General features: G+C 36.7%; 2 protein-coding genes across 2 annotated transcripts; one reads left to right on the top strand and one right to left on the bottom strand.

The window, feature by feature from the left end:
* Positions 1-1,033: 1,033 nt before the first annotated feature.
* LOC104241228 (MLO-like protein 1) lies at positions 1,034-12,636 on the top strand. Its single transcript, XM_009796148.2, has 14 exons — positions 1,034-1,397; positions 2,144-2,201; positions 2,396-2,622; positions 3,376-3,492; positions 3,574-3,634; positions 3,724-3,821; positions 4,630-4,704; positions 4,818-4,906; positions 5,037-5,086; positions 5,183-5,223; positions 11,028-11,237; positions 11,329-11,396; positions 11,563-11,623; positions 12,178-12,636. Exons 1-14 carry the CDS (start codon positions 1,266-1,268, stop codon positions 12,373-12,375), a joined length of 1,485 nt encoding a protein of 494 aa, XP_009794450.1. The 5' UTR covers positions 1,034-1,265; the 3' UTR covers positions 12,376-12,636.
* A 203-nt stretch (positions 12,637-12,839) lies between these two features.
* Positions 12,840-17,315, bottom strand: LOC104241230 (uncharacterized). Its single transcript, XM_009796150.2, has 6 exons — positions 17,104-17,315; positions 16,948-16,982; positions 15,744-15,926; positions 14,235-14,285; positions 13,213-13,271; positions 12,840-13,126 (listed from the first exon to the last, which is right to left on the bottom strand). Exons 1-6 carry the CDS (start codon positions 17,181-17,183, stop codon positions 13,022-13,024), a joined length of 513 nt encoding a protein of 170 aa, XP_009794452.1. The 5' UTR covers positions 17,184-17,315; the 3' UTR covers positions 12,840-13,021.
* Between the last annotated feature and the right edge of the window lie 1,840 nt (positions 17,316-19,155).

Genomic DNA, 19,155 nt, shown 5'->3' with positions numbered 1-19,155 from the left:
AGAGAGAAGATCATACACATTAAGAATCCAAAAAGTTCTCAATATATTGCTAAATATTCAATTTCTAACACCTCTCCTCTCACATCAGCAAAATATGTGCAATGCAGGTCAATTACAACATTAACCAACAAGAGCAAAATAAAAGGGCAAAGCGCAACCCGGTGTACTAAGCTCCCGCTATGCGCAGGGTTAGAGAGGGCCGGACCATAATGGTTTATTGTACGCAGCCTTAAACTGCATTTCTCTAAGAGACTATTTTCACAGCTCGAACCCGTGACCTCCTGGTCACATGATTGCAATTTCACCAGCTACGCCAAGGCTCCCCTCAACAAGAGCAAAATGAAAATATCAAGCTAAATTCATTTTGGACAAGCAACTTGCTAACTGAATAATGCAGCCTGTGTGTGAGCTTGTTTACATTATCTCCCAAACTCGGGTAAAAGAGTAAAGTTGCAACAGGTCGATTGTTTGAATAAAACTAGTTAATTTATCGTTGGCATACACTTAAACTTGTATGGGATTGAGGTGTAGTAAGTGTAATTATAGTTGTAACTTGCAACTCAATCCCGAGTTAAATTGCCTTTTGTTTCGTTGCTAGTATGCGTCCGTTTTTATTTCATGTGCTATATACGCTATTTGTAAAAGATAAAAGTAGAGTTTCATAACCAACAATAATTATGCCTCAATCCTAAGCAAGATGTGATCGACTATATAAATGCGATGTCCCACGTCACCAAAACAAAAACGCATTGTACCATTCGGCAATTTAAATATCTGTCTGTTGACAATAATCGCGTAATTAAAGTATAACATGTATTATTTTTAAAATTAAGTATAAATTCCATTTATTTACTTTAAATAAGAGCTCATATTTGACATTGTTAATTTAATAGCAGTGGAATATGTTTAACTGCCACTTTTCTTATTTATATTATTTAATGCCTACGTTAATAAGCATCACACAAAAAAAACAAGACAAATCAAATATCATTTTCATGAAAACAGAGTTAAACACATCAAAAACATGCAGACCATAGTTGTAGGAAAATATAACCGATTTTTTTTTGCACATTTTTGCCATTTTCCTTCAAATTTGTTCTTTCTTTTATTGATCATTTCTCCATTTTATAATCACTCCCGCTTGTTATTGTGGGTGTGATTCGTTTTTTAATTTCCTTCTTTAATTATTACACATTTCATGAAACAACTAACGAGAGGAGCAGTTATAATTTTGATTGGAAAAAGATAATTAAAAATAAAAAAACATGAGTGGAGGTGGAGAAGATGAAGGAGAAGGATCATTGGAATTTACACCAACGTGGATTGTTGCTGCTGTTTGCACCGTCATTGTTTCCATTTCTTTAGCTCTTGAGCGCTTCCTCCATTATACTGGAAAGGTCTAATTGCAATTTTTTAGATTCAGACAATTTTTCAATAATTTTTTTCCTTCTGTCTCAGTCATTTTTCAATCAAAATTTACATACATTTTAATTTTATATACATTTGTTGTCACGTTGCATCTAGAAGATTGTCATGTTTGACTCTGTCTTTATGTTAAGAAACCAGCATAACAAAGATAATAAAAAATAGGATTTAAAGAAAGAAGGGCAGCTCGGTGCACTAAGTTCCCGTTATACGCGGTGTCCGGAGAAGAAGCAGATCACAAAGGTCTATTGCATTAAGACCTCGCTATACGCGGGGTTCGGGCAAGGGCCGGACCACAAGGTCTATTGTCTGCAGCCTTACCCTGCATTTCTGCAAGAGGCTGTTTCCACGACTCGAACCCGTGACCTCCTGGTCATATAGCAGCAACTTTACCAGTTGCGCCAAGGCTCCTCTTCAATAATAAAATAGGATCTCTATGTAATTATCTTATTTTTTTTTTCCCTCTTTTGCTTTCCTTCTCTGCAGTTAATTTGAATTTCAAATTGAAGATTCCACCATTTTATTTTTCCTTTTCTTTTTCCAGATTATGGATAGTTCCAAATTAAGTAGAATGAAATGATATAGGGAATGCATATAGTAGACTCAAACTTGTTTAGGCTTGGAAACGTAATTGTTGTCGTTGTTGATATTGTTTATTGCTGCTTTGCCTTATTTTGTAGTTGCTAAAGTTCCTTTATTTTGCTAATATTATGTGCAGCATTTGAAGAAGAAGAAACAGAAGCATCTTTATGAAGCCTTACAGAAAGTTAAAGAAGGTTCTATAATCTCTCTTTTATCTCAATCACTGTATCAGTTCATATTCTTTAGTTTGAAGCTATGTTGCGCGGACTCTCCAAAATGACGCCGCAATGCACCCGGCAATAATTTCGGAGAGTCCGAGCAACATAGGTTTGAAGTACAAGTCTTACTGTTGCATTTATGAATTGGTTTTGTGAATGTGAATGTGCAGAGTTGATGCTGTTGGGGTTTATATCCCTGCTGTTAACGGTATTTCAAGGTCGCATTGTCAAATTCTGTGTGCATCAGGATGTTGTAAAACACTTACTTCCTTGCTCGTTATCGTTGGAGGCTAACTCATCTTTGCCACATGAATCGACTCCTGCTAGTCCGCATTCACATCACCATCGCCATTTGCTTGTAGAAGAAGCGGCTGCTGTTGGTTACTGCCATCACAAAGTACTCAAGTCGAATGCTTTTATCTTCCGCTTACTTCCACTTACTTTGCTTTTGCTGATATCTGTCTTAATAAAAGAGAAGTTAATTATGGGATCGACTTCTATACAAAGAACGAAAATAGTGTTGTAACTTTCATGAATTTATATTGCATCTCTCCTACTCTGAGTAATCCTGCTAGGTCTATGTCACGTCCCAAGCTCACAGTACGTATTGTCCGCTTTGGGCCTAGGTCGCATGGATTTGTCTTCCGGGCTACCCACCTTGAGCCTCAAAAGCGCGTGTACCATGTGAACTTGTGTCATGACTTATAAAGCTCTCCACTTACCTCTCCCATTATTGGATTCGCCTAAGGTGACATGTGCACCCCTTCTTCAGAAACTTGCCAACCTAGAAGCCTGCTAGTCGTACTTGACCGACCCTCGTCAGCCCGCCCTCCGTCATCATCACAGTCTACTTGCATTGTATTGTACCAAAACAAACCAAAATGTTGGTCCAACTTCTAATTGATTAAGAGTAACACGAGCTTTGTAAGACATTGTGTTAACTGCACTTGAGTGATATGCCAATGGCTGTCAAAATTAGCTTTTGTTAATTCTTGATGCTGCTAGAGCTAAATACTAGTGTTAAATTCTGGTTCTGAACTATGTATATCAATGTTTCCTTTTATAGTAGACTATGACTTCAAACTTTAGTTTTGTGATAGTCGATCTTGCGTTGCATTTTACTAATAATTCTTTTCATTTTTCTTTTCAGCATAAGGTCCCGTTACTATCTCTTGAGGCGTTGCATCACCTTCACATTTTTATCTTTGTCTTAGCTACTGTGCATGTGACTTTCTCTGTTCTGACTATTGTATTTGGAGGAGCAAAGGTCAGTACTAAACTCTTCTGCTTCAATTATTTTTCAATTTTGGCTAACTGACTAGCTGTAATCTTTTTAACATTGGTATAGATACGTCAATGGAAGTACTGGGAGGATTCAATCGTAAAAGATAATTATGAGTCGGAGCATGGTATACATAATGTTACTTCCATTGTGCATCACGTCTCGACTGTATGTTATTAGTTCTTCCAATTTAAACATTTATGCGCCGTTTTGCAGATCATCTGAGACCATCAGTTACCCATGTCCAGGAACATGATTTCATCAGGAATCGGTTTCAGGGTATTGGTAAACAATCAGCCATTTTAGGTTGGGTGGTAAGCGCCTTCCTTCCCTAATAAGTATGTTGGCCATTCTCAGGAAAACAATATCACATTATAGTACTTGTACGCATGCAAAAAAGCCTTCCTTTGTAGTATGTATAGAATCTAATAGTTAGCGTACAACATGATTTTATGTCAATTATATAATTCTCAGAGAGTTCAAGGTCTTTACGTAATTTTAGGCTATGGAGAGTCTATATGTTAAGTCTTTTATACTTGGGATCGAAATAAATAATGTATCCTTCTGTCACTGTCAAGATTTTCCTCAAATATCTTAGTTCAGAAATGGTTTATTTCTGGTTGAAATTTTATCGGTGCAAATAGAAAAGAAAAATATCGTAAATCTATGCTAGTGAAGGTGGGATAGACTATTCGTCTATGTTTATGTGCATAGATGCCCATTTCTACTCGTTTTTCTCCTATCCTGATTAGTATCTGAGTTCTGTTTCATGATGCTAATAACTCAAATTTCAATTTTTTGTTGTCAATATATGCTTTGGTTGGTTTAAAATGGCAATATATTAGCATAAAACCAAATTAAGTAGGACATTAAATGTTGAAGCATGGCGGACAATTTGAATTTAGCAAGTATAGGTCCTTATTTGTGACAAACATCGTGATTGAGATATTGAGTTGTGTTGAAATTTCAAAACTAACTTGAATGATAAGAACAAGAGAAAACTGAGATATGTAGTTTTATGAGTAAGAAAAAAAATATAAAGAAGTCGGAGGACATGTGTAAAGTTACTTCTATATGATTGTCAAAGTGTACTACTTACTTAGCTTTGGTGAAAATTTGCAGCATTCTTTCTTTAAGCAATTTTATGCTTCTGTCAACAAGGAAGACTATAGAGCACTTCGTTTGGGATTCATAACGGTAACTATGTTTTTTTTGCCAGATTAAGTTGTGACTGGCTTCTTGTTTTACCATGTATTTTGTGCGCGCTTTTACTTTGCTTATGATATAGTAAAAGCATATTCCTTGTGTAGACACATTGCAGGGGAAATCCAAGATTCAATTTTCACAGGTACATGATACGAGCACTGGAAGACGATTTCAGGACAGTTGTCGGTATCAGGTATAAGTGACAGGATGATGCTATAGCTCGTTAACGTTTTCCTCTTCAGCTCTTAAAAAGAGTTTAAATCATTCTTTCTCATTGCTGGTTCTTCAAATTAACTGTTACTCTTTGCTTTTGTTTGTTGTAGTTGGTATCTCTGGATATTCGTAATCCTCTTCTTGTTGCTTAATATTAATGGTATGCCAGTTTAAACTTCCAATAGACATGTTCACCTTGCCATTGTTATGATTTCATTTGTACTGTTCGCCTTGAGACATAATTATGCTTTTGCAGGTTGGCATACCTATTTCTGGATTGCTTTCATTCCTTTCATTGTGAGTGACCCCCAACATAAACTTTTCCAATGTTTTGAGCTTTGATTTACAGCTTGTTTGGATGGTTATGTATCGTTTCATAATGTATCGTATAGTTTTGTTTTGTATTGTATTGTGTCATTTTGATGTATACAGTGAATGGATAGATTGCATTATTTGTCGTCGTTTCATGATATCATGCACCAACAATATAAAGAATAAACTTGCAATTTATAAAGAAAAATTAAGGTACAAGGTAGAATTATTTTATAAAAGGTAGGGTAAATAATAAAATATGATTATTTAATAGTGAGGAAGGGCAAGATGAGAGAAAAAATAAGGTAACGACGCGGCCACACCAAATTGGTCGTTCGATAAAGTGACACTTTTCGCCGTTAAGCAACGACGTATTTAGCGATGCGATATAATAAAATTTTAAGTAACAATCAAAACAAACATAGTATTTTAGTTAACAAGACGATACTATTGAAATTGTCAAAAGTCCCACATCGGTGGGTGACAATTTTGGATGGAAATTTTTTCCTATAAAAGGAGGCCTAATGTTTAGGATTGAAACACACCTCTCATTTGCCTTCTCATCTGTTTAAGGCATTTGTATCTTCTCTCTTTAGTATTATTTCACTTGTATTTTTGGAGTGAAATAAAATATTGGTTGTGTCCGAGGAGTAGGCAAAATTAGCCGAACCTCGTAAATTCTGGTGTTCCCTTTATTGTTGTTTTATTGTCTTATTTATTATTTGGTGGCTGTCATAATTTTTGGTATAGTAGTTGTGACTTATTCACACTATATACATTTGGCTTCCGCAACAATTGGTATCAGAGCCAAGGTACTGTCTAAGTATGCTCTGTGGTTGCAGCATAGTCTGATCTTCCACATCAGAAAAGATTTATCTTGGTAACTGAGTCAAGGTTCTGTCTGAGTATGCTCTGTGGTTGCAGCTTAGTCTGATCTTCCACACCAGAAAGGAAATAATCTTGATTTGTGTCGTCAGCTATTAAATAATATTTGTGTCAAAGATGGGAGACAATAAACAAGAAGAATCTACATCAAGTGTCAACAATACGTCATCATTGGCATCTTCGCTTATGACAAGAATTGTGTCAAATGCGAAATTTGCGGTAGAAATTTTTGACGGGTCCGGACATTTTGGGATGTGGCAAGGCGAGGTTCTAGATGTCCTTTTTCAACAAGGGCTAGATCTGGCCATTGAAGAAAAGAAACCAGATGTTATTGGAGAAGAAGATTGGAGAATTATCAACCGTGTTGCTTGCGGTACCATTCGATCCTACCTTGCTAGAGAGCAGAAATATCCATACACAAAGGAAACTTCTGCAAGTAAATTATGGAAAGCACTGGAGGATAAATTTTTGAAGAAAAATAGTCAAAATAAATTGTACATGAAGAAGAGACTGTTTCACTTCACCTATGTTCCTGGTACCACGATGAATGAACATATCACCAGTTTCAATAAGTTGGTCACAGATTTGCAAAATATGGATACAACTTATGATGATGGTGACTTGGCCTTGATGTTGTTGGCGTCACTTCCTGATGAGTACGAGCACCTTGAAACTACTCTACTCCATGGAAATGACGAAGTTTCTCTCAGAGAAGTTTGTTCGGCTTTGTACAGCTATGAACAAAGAAAGCGAGAAAAACAGAAGGGCGGAGAAGGAGAAGCACTATTTGTGAGGGGTCGTCCTCAAAATCAAACGAGGACAAAGAAGGGAAGATCCAAGTCAAGATCCAGACCCAGCAAAGATGAATGTGCCTTTTGTCGAGAAAAAGGGCACTGGAAGAAAGACTGTCCGAAGTTGAAGAATAAGGCCAAACATAACAATGGAAAGGCCATTATGGATTCAAATGTAGCTGATTGTGATGATTCAGACTTCTCATTAGTTACAACAGAGTCATCAACATCATCAGACATATGGTTGATGGACTCGGCTTGTAGCTATCATATGTGTCCCAACAGGGACTGGTTCGTGGAATTTCAAGAAGGAGAATATGGAGTCATCCACACAGCGGATAACAGCCCTCTTACCTCATATGGCATTGGTTCAATACGATTAAGGAACCATGATGGAATGATCAGAACATTGATAGATGTTCGATATGTACCGGATTTGAAGAAGAATCTCATCTCTGTGGGAGCCCTAGAATCAAAAGGGTTCAAAATCATTGCAGAAAATGGAGTGATGAGAGTATGCTCCGGTGCACTAGTGGTAATGAAGGCTAATCGGAAGAATAATAATATGTACCGCTATCGTGGCAGTACAGTTATTGGGACAGCGACAGTGACATCCAGTGACGACAAAGAGGCAGAAGCAACCAAGCTATGGCACATGCGCTTGGGACATGCTGGAGGAAAATCCTTGAAAACTCTATCAGATCAAGGATTGTTAAAAGGAGTAAAGGCTTGCAACTTGGAGTTTTGTGAGCATTGTGTCAAAGGGAAACAGACAAGGGTTAAATTTGGTACAGCGATCCATAATACTAAAGGCATTTTGGATTATGTACACTCTGATGTTTGGGGTCCTTCCAAAACACCTTCATTGGGTGGGAAGCACTATTTTGTAACCTTTGTTGATGATTTTTCTCGAAGAGTGTGGGTGTATACAATGAAAAACAAAGATGAAGTGCTGGGAATTTTTCTCAAATGGAAGACGATGGTGGAGAATCAAACAGGCAGGAGGATCAAGTGTATTCGCACAGACAATGGAGGTGAATACAAAAATGATCATTTCAATAAGGTCTGTGAAAATGATGGCATCGTCCGACACTTCACTGTTAGACATACACCACAACAGAATGGAGTGGCAGAACGTATGAACCGGACCTTGCTGGAGAAGGTACGGTGTATGTTGTCCAATGCTGGCTTGGGCAAAGAATTTTGGGCTGAGGCAATTACATATGCATGTCACCTCATTAATCGTCTACCATCTGCTGCTATTGATGGCAAAACACCATTTGAAAAATGGTATGGAAAGCCTGTTGTAGATTATGACTCTTTGCACGTGTTTGGCTCAACTGCATATTATCATGTGACAGAGTCAAAATTGGATCCAAGGACAAAGAAGGCTATTTTTATGAGAATTACTTCTGGAGTCAAAGGATATCGCTTATAGTGTCCTATGACAAAGAAAGTAATATTCAGCAGGGATGTTACCTTTGATGAATCTACTATGGTAAATAAGGTAACAGAAGATACCAAACAAAATGAGGGTGCTTCTAAGCAGGTGGAGTTTGAGGAAAAATTTACTTTTCCTACACAAGAAGCAGAGGAGGAAACAAATGAAGATTATCCTCTAGAAGAAGAGCCAGTAGAGAGGGAGATTCCAACTCAGGAACCTCAACAACAACTTGAATCAATTGCAACTAGCAGGCCAAAAAAGACAATAACAAAACCTATTCGTCTTATAGGGACGGTTGCTTGTGCCGCCTCAATTGTAGCTGATGATGTTCCTACCACTTATAAAGATGAAGTCCAAAATTCAGAAGAAGATAAGTAGAGAATAGCCATGAATGATGAAATACAGTCCATTTATCAGAATCATACATGGAGATTGGCCAATCTCCAGAAGGGAAAGAAAGCAATTGGGTGCAAATTGGTATTTGCAAAGAAAGAAGAATTTCCTAACCAAGAAGATATTCGCTACAAAGCAAGATTGGTGGCCAAATGATATGCTCAAAAGGAGGGAATTGATTACAATGAAGTATTTTCTCCAGTTGTAAAACATTCCTCCATTAAAATTATGTTGGCTTTGGTAGCACAGTTGGATTTGGAACTAGTTCAGATGGATGTAAAAATTGTGTTTTTACATGGAAACTTGGAGGAGGAAATCTACATGACTCAGCCAGAAGGATTCAAAGTTGCTGGAAAGAAAAATATGGTGTGCAAACTTGAAAAATTGTTGTACGGATTGAAACAATCTTCTAGCCAATGGTACAAATGATTTGACAAGTTTATGTTGCTGCAAGGGTACAAGAGAAGCAAGTACGATTATTGTGTGTATTTGCGCAAGCTTAAAGATGGTTCCTTTATATATCTTCTCCTATATGTTGATGATATGTTGATAGCTTCCAAAAATTCGGAAGAAATTGATAAGTTGAAGATTTAACTGAAGAAGGAGTTCGAGATGAAGGATCTGGGTGAGGCAAAGAAAATTCTTGGCATGGAGATAATAAGAGATAGACGTTCAAAGAAACTCTGTTTATCTCAGAAAGAATATTTGAAAAGAGTACTACAACGTTTTGGCATAGATGAAAAGACTAAGCCAGTTAGTACTCCACTTGCTCCCCATTTTAAGCTAAGTACTACTATGTCGCCAAAAGATGAAGCTGAACGAGAGTATATGTCAAAGGTACCATACGCAAATGTTGTTGGTAGCTTGATGTATGCAATGGTCTGTACGAGACCTGACATTTCACAAGTTGTTGGAGTTATTAGCAGATATATGCATAATCTAGAAAAGGAGCATTGTCAAGCTGTGAAGTGGATTCTATGGTATATTCATAATACTACAGATGTTGGGTTAGTTTTTGAGCAGGAATACAATCAGTCTGTAGTTGGATATTGTGACTCAGATTTTGCGGCTGACCTGGACAAACGAAGATCAACTACTGGTTATGTGTTTACTTTTGCAAAGGCACCAGTTAGTTGGAAGTCTACTTTACAGTCAACACTTGCTTTGTCTACAACAGAGGCAGAGTACATGGCTATTACAGAGGCTGTGAAGGAGGCAATTTGGCTTCAGGGTTTGCTAAAGGAGCTTGGTAGTGGACAAAAAAGTATCACAATTTTTTGTGATAGTCAAAGTGTTATTCAATTAGCGAAGAACCAAGTTTATCATGCGAGGACGAAGCACGTTGATGTTCGGTATCATTTCGTACGAGAAATCATAGAAGAAGGTGGAGTCACGGTGAAGAAAATTCATACTACGGAGAATCCTGCTGATATGATGACAAAAGTGGTGGCTGCGGTCAAGTTTTAACATTGTTTAGATTTGATCAACATTGTTGAACACTAAAGATTGAAGATGAAGACACAATCAAAATTTGTTATTAAGAGAAAATTGAAGGTGTGGAATTTTGCCAAGGTGGAGATTTGTTGAAATTGTCAAAAGTCCCACATCGGTGGGTGACAATTTTGGATGAGATTTTTTCCTATAAAAGGAGACCTAATGTTTAGGATTAAGACACACCTCTCATTTGTTTTCTCATCTTCTTAAGGCATTTGTATCTTCTTTCTTTAGTATTATTTCACTTGTATTTTAGAGTGAAATAAAATATTGGTTGTATCCGAGGAAGTAGGCAAAATTGGCCGAACCTCGTAAATTCTGGTGTTCATTTTCTTGTTGTATTATTGTCTTATTTATTATTTAGTGGCTACCATAAATTTTGGTATAGTAGTTGTGACTCATTCACACTATATACATTTGGCTTCCGCAACAGATACAATACAACAGGTAACAACCATCCAAACAAGCCGTTAATTTATGAAAACGCCTAATCTCCGAAGCTATGAATTATTTATCAGAATTTTATGATTTAATATTCAGGACATGATCACCTTTCCTGATAATTGCCTGGTACTTATGTTCAAGTCATGATCAAAATACTAGTCAACATCTGTCTCGAGCCTTAAATCATTATAATGAGCGTTAAACATGAAAAGTTTTTCTTTTCCTTACATGTGTGTTATTTGCTGTTTGGTTTTGGTTTTACACTACAAGACTTGTGCTGCAGCAACAACCTGACTTGATTTCTGTTCCCTTTTCGTTCTTCATTTCATGTTTTTCAGCTTTTGCTTGCTGTGGGCACAAAGTTGGAGCATGTGATTATACAGTTGGCTCATGAAATTGCTGAGAAACATGTAGCAGTAGAAGGTGAATTGGTTGTACAACCTTCTGATAGTCACTTTTGGTTCGATCGCCCTCAAATCGTCCTCTTCTTGATACATTTTATTCTCTTCCAAAATGCTTTTGAAATAGCATTTTTCTTCTGGATTTTGGTAAGCTAATCAAACACAACCTGTCAATTCAGTGTTTATTACAGTTAAATGCTCTCTTCTAATTTCATTGTTTTTCTTTTTATCTCCGTAGTTCCAATATGGCTTTTACTCCTGCATAATGGGAAAATACGTGTTTGTCGCCCCTCGGCTTGTCATAGGGTAGATTGCTATACTTCTTATCAGCTATACCTTATAACTCCCACAGTTTATATTTCACTCTTTAGGGCAAATTTTCTTGCATTTCTTGACCTTTTTCTTTCAGTTTCCTTATTATATCTGATTTATCAGTGTGTTCATATTTGAAGGTTTTTTCCATCTTTTTCAGGGTGTTCATTCAGGTTTTATGCAGCTATAGTACATTGCCACTTTATGCTTTAGTTACACAGGTGAGTTTTTACTCAGACAGTTAATGCAAGAAGTTTGAATTCCATTTATGAAACTTAAGGGCTCGTTTGGTATGAGGGATAAGGAATAATTAATCCCGGGTTTAAATTTGAGTTGAGCTTAGCCCATGTTTGGTTGGGATAAAATTGTGGTATAACTAATCCCGGGATTAGTTACCCCCGGATTGTAGTGTTTTTTATCCCTATGGAAGGGTGGAATAACTAATCCCGGGATAACGAATCCTGGGATAATTAATCTTGGGATAACTTGTTTCCAACCAAATGACCCCTAAGAGTTTAAGTTATACACACCATCAGCGTAAAGAATTTTTTTACATTATGTGGTCACCCAAAGGATATGTACAGGTAAGCTTCCATAAAATGTGAGAATTGTAATCTTGAAAATAAAATAGGTTGCCTGCTACAACAGGTAAAAATGACCTGATAATGTAAAAAACTCTTACATTGACGGACGATAGTATACATAACTTAAACTCGAAACTTAGACCTTTATGTCCTCCTAAATTATTTTTCTTTTTTTCGACATGAAATTATAGATGGGCAGTCACTATAAGAAGTCAATGTTTGATGATCATGTTCAAGCTTGCCTTATAGAATGGGCTGAGAAGGTGAAAAAGAAGAAAGCACAAAAGGCTGCTAGAGATGGTTCTAACCATCCAACTGATGATGGCTTTACTATAGGATCACCAGAGTCTGTACATGGCTGCAGAAACCTCTCTCCAAATGGGGTTTAGCTAACACTTACATCCATGTGATTGAGATTGTAAAACTGTGGTACAATCCATCACTGAGGTCTCGAGTCGAGGAATAAAAAACAACCTCTATCAGTCAGACCTCCTCAGATGTATGATAATAGTGCTAGATTCTGCAAAACAGTTTAGATTTTAGTTCCTCTTAATAAATCTAGTGCTGTCACTAAGCTGAGGTAGGGTTTTTTGTATATATTCCGCCAGCTTAATGTTCAATGAATTAAAATATTTAGTTTACAATGTCTACTATTTCTTGCACTTGTCATCAGTATGAAGTACCATTATTCCACAAACTGCATTTACCAACGAGTTGTATTTTTAAATGCTGTTGACGCAGTTGTAGGGTTCTTCTCATCTATTTAAACACATCTATACTAACATCAGAGGCATATTAGAAGTCGCATTCATCGGAGAATCACTAGTGCAGCATATAACGTGAAAGCCAGAAATGTGGAAGGGTGCAGAATTGCCAATGTAATGAATACACATTGTCTTTCTCAAACAGATTAAATATCAAGTAGTTATTCAGCATTGATGATAGCTTACTAGAGGTATCTAACACATTGCAGTGCAAAAATTCCTGAAAGACTGAAACTGCATAACTTAGTTTTGTACACTTGATGGGTAATAATTAGGCATCAGAAATGGCATTTGCACTGAGCATTGCCAGCCGAAGTTCGTTCAAAAAATCCTTGTGTGGCCCAGTAGAAGATCCAGCTCCTGCTTGTGACATTAACTGAAGGCAAAAGATGAATGTCAGTATTTATGGAGAGATGACACCGAGGAGGGGAAGGGGGAGAGAATCAGTAGACTGCTTCTTACTTGATGTGGAAGCATTGCGTGCCCCCAGGGTGATCTTTTCATGTACATGACTGGCCTTTCTGGGTAAACAGAAAGATAGCCAAATTAGTTGCGACTAGAGGAGAAGATGGAGAAATGATCTTTTTTGTTTTTCTTAATGATAATTGGAGAAATCATATAATTTCACAGCAACTAGAAGTGAGAGATTCACTTATGCTCGACGTCTCCTGGGAGTTCTTTCTGATCTACGCCCATTGACACAGTCATTAAATCTTAGTTAGCAATATACCATTGATCCAAAGTCAATCAACTCATAAACAGATTATTTTATTGATATTTAAACCCAAAAACAGATTATAGAAATTAAATAATTTCTGCACTCCTTCAACAATGAGAACTACCACAACAAAAGCATCACTTCCTGCAATTTCACAAGAATGTGCTGACAGTACAGAGAAGTAACTCAAATCAAAGTGGTAGAATGATATCCTTTGGGAAATGCAAATCCATCTAATTGCTCTCAAGATAGTTTAGACTCAAGGACATCAAAACTTGGCATTACTACTTACTATATTAGATGACAAAGGATAAAATCCAGGCCATTGAAACTGCGCGTTACTACCGGCATGAACTTTGTACACAAAAGGATTCAACTATCCTAGAGAAGACATTCATAGCCTTAGAAGTGTTTAACACTTTTATTTTTGTGGATGAATAAGGGTCAACTTTATTACTTTTAAACCACCCAGGAGGTGCATGGTATTTACAAAACAAAACTCAGACTCATTCCAGGCTTAAAAGTGTTCAACATACCATCCAGACTTGATTCAGAGTAAATAAAGTTTACTTTGAAAGAAGCACGAATGGATACATTATGTAGTGAATATAGATTTTACACAAAATATTCAGTTCTAACAACAATTCAAATTGCGAAAGGTGGCAAAAGGTATTCCTGAGTAAATTCCCATGTATATTAAAGAAAACCACTGAAAATCAAGGAAGAAATCAGATTGATTAGCATAAGGGAATTCTTTAACTCTTACCAAGAGAATCATCTGGTAAATTGTTGTGAGCATTCAGAGCAGCTGCCCAGCCTATCAAAAAAGAGGAAACTTCATTATCATTCTCACTTGTGACTTCTTGATCATAGTGACTAGAGGCATCATACCGATTTTAATGCACAAGCCTGAAAGCTGGTTAACAAATTACCAAAATTTCATTACAAAGAATATCACCAAAATATATAAACAGTTTCAGCTCTCCCCGTCATACCCCACGCTTAGTAGAGTTTTGAGCTGTCTTCTCCCCAGGGACTGCTGAAGTCAGCATGTTAGTATGACAGGTCGACCTCTTTCTTGGTGCACCTCCTCTGGCCCATCCAAAGCCTTTAAACAGTTACAGGTCTCCCCATCTACCTAGTTAATTTGAAGCTTTTCTGAACTAGGGAAGCCAAAGAATATATGGTTCAGAGCTCAATTTCATGCAGATCTGTAGGTCCAAGGGGAAAATGGAACATTTAGAATTTTCTTTTTTTGCGGTAAACACATCTAGAATTGTCTAATGCGCATGATGTTACTTTGGTGTTACACCGCCCGCGCTTGAAGTTTTGAAGCTTTTTGCAATTTCTTTTATCTTTCTTTTTTTGTGGCTATTGCTGACAGTTTCTTCAGACCAAGTCTCAGTGGAGCAAAATGACTAGTGAAGATTCATATAACTTACACAAACTAACATGGGATTGAGGTTTTGTTGTTGTTGTTTTATTTGTTGACAGTTTCTTATAGCCAGAAGCAGCAGTTAAACCTGATTAATTGGCCATTTCCTCAATATATACAAAGTAAATGAAAAAAATGGTTGTTTTCTTGATATACACAAAGTCAGGCTTCGTATTGTGAAACGAGGATGACAGGGACTGTGCATCAAAATGTTATATTACAAAACAACACATATGATAGTACTCTGCGCAATGACAACTTTCACTTCAAATCACCTCAAGTAAGTTGAAATGGTAAGCTTTTCATCAAAAGGATCATGCAAGATGAGATAATTCAATGGAAGAAGTGACACGCCAAAGACTGAACCGAGGGGATTCCACTATTTCAAATGTTATAAAGTCTACTACTCTTTGAGATGTACATTGTCTTTTTCAACTATTAGGTCCACAAGGATTGGTACGAAAAACAGGCTAAAGTAAAGAAAATAATTGGAAAAGCACCAGTACACACTCACAAATGATGGAAGAATCACATCAAAAGCCAAATCACCATTGATCTCCAATACTTCACTGAACGAATTCAGCATCCATAGGGAGCTCAACATTGGTGTTGATGACAGAGAGAATGAAAGAATATACAAAGCAAAATATTATACACACAAACAAGACTGAACAGTAAAAAAGAATTGAATCTGAATAACCAAATGGCACGAAAAGGCATCAGAGAAAGGGAACACTGAAAGAGATATTTAAGGTATGACAATGTAATTGAGATCAAAGTGATTAAATAGATAATAGAATTGATAAAAGTAGGAGTCATGGTTTGATCTAAGAAACATACGATCATTTAGTAGCTGAAAAGCTTCGCTTGTACCACATCCTTGTAGCGGTATTAACCTTGTTGGAGGATACTCATTCGCTCGATTGACACCACTTGCATCAGCTACAGTAGATACAGAACTAGAGGCACTGATTTGGTTCTTCTCTCCATCACTAGCATAGCTGTTAGCTCGTTCGAGTCGATCTATAAAATAAACAATCAGAAAAAGGTCGATCTAGATTTCTAGTTTAGAAAGACTAAATCCAGCCAACTATCCATCCGCAAAGAACACTAACCATCCTACTTTGTTAGTCCATTCATCACAAATAAAGCTAGTTAACCAGCTGAGAGTACCACACTCGTTTTAAGTTTTATTCTATGTCAATAGCTCAACTCAGATTTTAGGAGGTTATTCACCCTTCCATGTTCCCCCAGCGAACGGACATTGGCTCATCTTTTTGGTGTCCACTAATCTACCATGTATAACCTTAAAGAAGGTTCAGCTCTACTAGTTGATAATAGCTAAAGACATGCGATAACAGACAGTCCTTAGGAAAGCTTATAAAATCCAGTACGCTGGCTCCTGTAGCCAAAAGAAAAATGAAAACGGCTTCCTATTCTAAAGATCAATAGAACTATTGAGCTTCATGTTTTGCTGATGCTACAATAATAAGAAGAGAGCAACATTTGGAGTTAAGTTCAAGCAATCAACTTTAAAGTGCTAGAATAAAAGATTAGTTTCCACCAATTAGCAGCTGGTATCCAAACAACCTTATAATGCATCCTCACGTCACTAGTATTAGCCGATTTTATCGGAAACGAGCTGTTTTCCAGGACCCTGTATTCCTCCAGAGTAAATTCATCTAACACAATTGTTTCCAAACTTTCCAGTGTCAAACTTGTTGCTATCCACAGACAGTTTTTTATGTACCATCACCATTTAATCACACCATCAGATATTTCAAAAACACTGTTAAATGTTAATACATACTACATTGGAGAAAAAAGAAAGGATTAGCCATATAAGATGAACACGGTACTCATCATGAGAGCTACAACTAGCTTTCTAGTAGTTTATTTATAAATTTGTACATGATATTAGTCTTGATCATAACAGTATATTACATGTAAATTAACGCATTAAGCTTAACATAATCTCAATTAACAGAAAATAATACCTAAGTAGCTAAAAAATTCTACTTGTAGCTATATCAAAACTAGTTACCTCCTCCAGATTTTCGCCTACCGAGTGAACGATTCCTGGTAAAAAGGAAAAGATCAGACGATATCAATTCAATAAAAACACGTCCAAATTTAGCAAGTCAGTAAAGCAAGTCCGGAATTAGAAACAGGGAACATATATAGAAATCATTATGAATACCGCTGATTGGGAGGGGCATAACGTTTGACGGTTCCAATATTGTCGGTGGCTGATAAGTCAGTAGCAGGATGTTCCGGCATCTCCGCTTTGGTATTCAAACAATAGCCACGCGCCACCTCCGCCGCCACCTGTTTTTTGTGAGCTTCGGTGATATTCTCAGCTGAGCATGTCTTTTGTGCGTCTATAAACTCTGCAACTAGGAGAGATCCAACGAAGGGTTTTGATTGATTGATTGAATTGTGATACTTTGCTTGGTATCGTCACGCGCTCAAGGGAGAGTGAATATACTCTCCAGCTTCAACTTTCATCCCCAAACTTTTCAAGAATCCTCAAGGAAAGCCCGTCAAGTTTTATTATTTCTGTTTTGCGTCATCACTTTTTTTTGCCCTCTAATAAAGTGCATGTCAATATATCTTATTTGTTATAAAATAAAAGCAATGCAGTAAAATGTAAACAAGAAGAGATAGAGAGAATGGAGAAGTGTTTTCTTCTTTCACTTTGGTGTAATTTTTCAGTGCAATTACATGGCCTTTTATAGGCATAAAAAGTAAAGATGATGGACATAAAATAGGAAATTTAATCTTTAAGTTATTCACAACATGGGCATCCAATGTAGCATCCAACGTAGTATCCAATGTAGTATCCAAAGTAGTATCCAATGTACAAACTATTCATAACACTCCCCTTGGATGTTCATGTAAGATAATGTGTCTCATTAAAAACTTACAAAAAAAATATTGGGATGTACATAGTTATTTATAATATGCATTGCTTGCTGCCTCATTAAAAACCTTACCAGGAAAATTCAGTGGGACAAAATCTTGGTTAAGGAAAAGAGTGCAGCGTGTAGTTACTCCCCCTGATGAAAAATCACTTAATGTCTCGAAGACGACGCATTCCAATCTTATATATCAGCTTTTCAAATATTGAGGTTGGTAATGCCTTAGTGAACAGATCAGCCAAATTATCACTTGAACGAACTTGTTGTACATCTATTTCACCATTCTTCTGAAGATCATGAGTGAAAAAGAATTTCGGTGAAATGTGTTTTGTTCTATCTCCTTTGATATATCCTCCTTTCAATTGAGCTATGCATGCAGCATTGTCTTCATACAATATTGTTGGAATATTCTCTTTCGAAGAAAGACCACATGTTTGCTGAATGTGTTGAGTTATAGATCTTAACCAAACGCATTCTCGACTTGCTTCGTGAATGGCTATTATCTCTGCATGATTTGAAGAAGTAGCTGTCGCACCTCCTTTTTCCGCCCCCGCGAGGGTGCGTAGGGAGTTTTCTCCAATTAAAGGACAGTCGAAACGGGATTTGTTTGTTTGTTTCAGAGTCGCCACCTGGGAATTTTAAGGCGTCCCAAGTCACCAATTTTAATCCCTGAATCGAGGAGAATATGACTCTGTTTATTATTCTGCGAACCAGAAATCCGGATAAGGAATTCTGTTAACCCGGGAGAAGGTGTTAGGCATTCCCGAGTTCCGTGGTTCTAGCACGGTCGCTCAACTGTTATATTTGGCTTGATTATTTTGATTTGTTAAATACATTTTTATTGCATGATTTTATTATTACCGCTTCTATTTAGATAGTTTATAATTAAAGACCCTTCTTCGAATCGAATCATGCGTACGTGTATTCATTTTATAAATTATATTTTTTAAAACATGCGGAGTTGTGTCACGCGCACGTGTACACAATAATATAGATAATATTTTTATTAAAATAATTATTTTCGAAATTATGCTTTAAATAAAATCAAGAACATTCGCCCTTTTGGTATAATTAAGTAGTGAACCTCACATCTCGGGTTTTTATGAAATTAATAATGATATTCTCCGAGAAATCCCTTTTATTAAATATTCGATCGAAGTTGCGCGAACGCATAATCCGAATTGCCTTTAGAAATATAATTAGGTTACGCGAACGTATCCCTAATCACAAAAATATTCTTGATGGTAGTATAAATTTGTTTACAAATTGTTTATTATATCCACGTATTTTTATGTGAACATCATGAGAAATAAATATTCTTTTAGTCTCTA

The sequence above is a fragment of the Nicotiana sylvestris genome, chromosome 6 (genome assembly GCF_000393655.2).
Source record: "Nicotiana sylvestris chromosome 6, ASM39365v2, whole genome shotgun sequence".
Lineage (NCBI taxonomy): Eukaryota > Viridiplantae > Streptophyta > Magnoliopsida > Solanales > Solanaceae > Nicotiana > Nicotiana sylvestris.
This window is presented reverse-complemented; position numbering and strand designations above follow the sequence as displayed.

Coding starts and splice junctions, on each gene's coding strand:
- LOC104241228 (XM_009796148.2), top strand. CDS start 1,266: ATGAGTGGAGGTGGAGAAGATGAAGGAGAAGGATCATTGGAATTTACA. Junction 3,822..4,629: donor CAGCCATTTTAGGTTGGGTG/GTAAGCGCCTTC, acceptor GAAAATTTGCAG/CATTCTTTCTTTAAGCAATT. Junction 11,238..11,328: donor CATTTTTCTTCTGGATTTTG/GTAAGCTAATCA, acceptor TTATCTCCGTAG/TTCCAATATGGCTTTTACTC.
- LOC104241230 (XM_009796150.2), bottom strand. CDS start 17,183: ATGCCGGAACATCCTGCTACTGACTTATCAGCCACCGACAATATTGGA. Junction 14,286..15,743: donor TTTTCAGCTACTAAATGATC/GTATGTTTCTTA, acceptor CTTTTTTGATAG/GCTGGGCAGCTGCTCTGAAT. Junction 13,127..13,212: donor ACGCAATGCTTCCACATCAA/GTAAGAAGCAGT, acceptor TTTTGCCTTCAG/TTAATGTCACAAGCAGGAGC.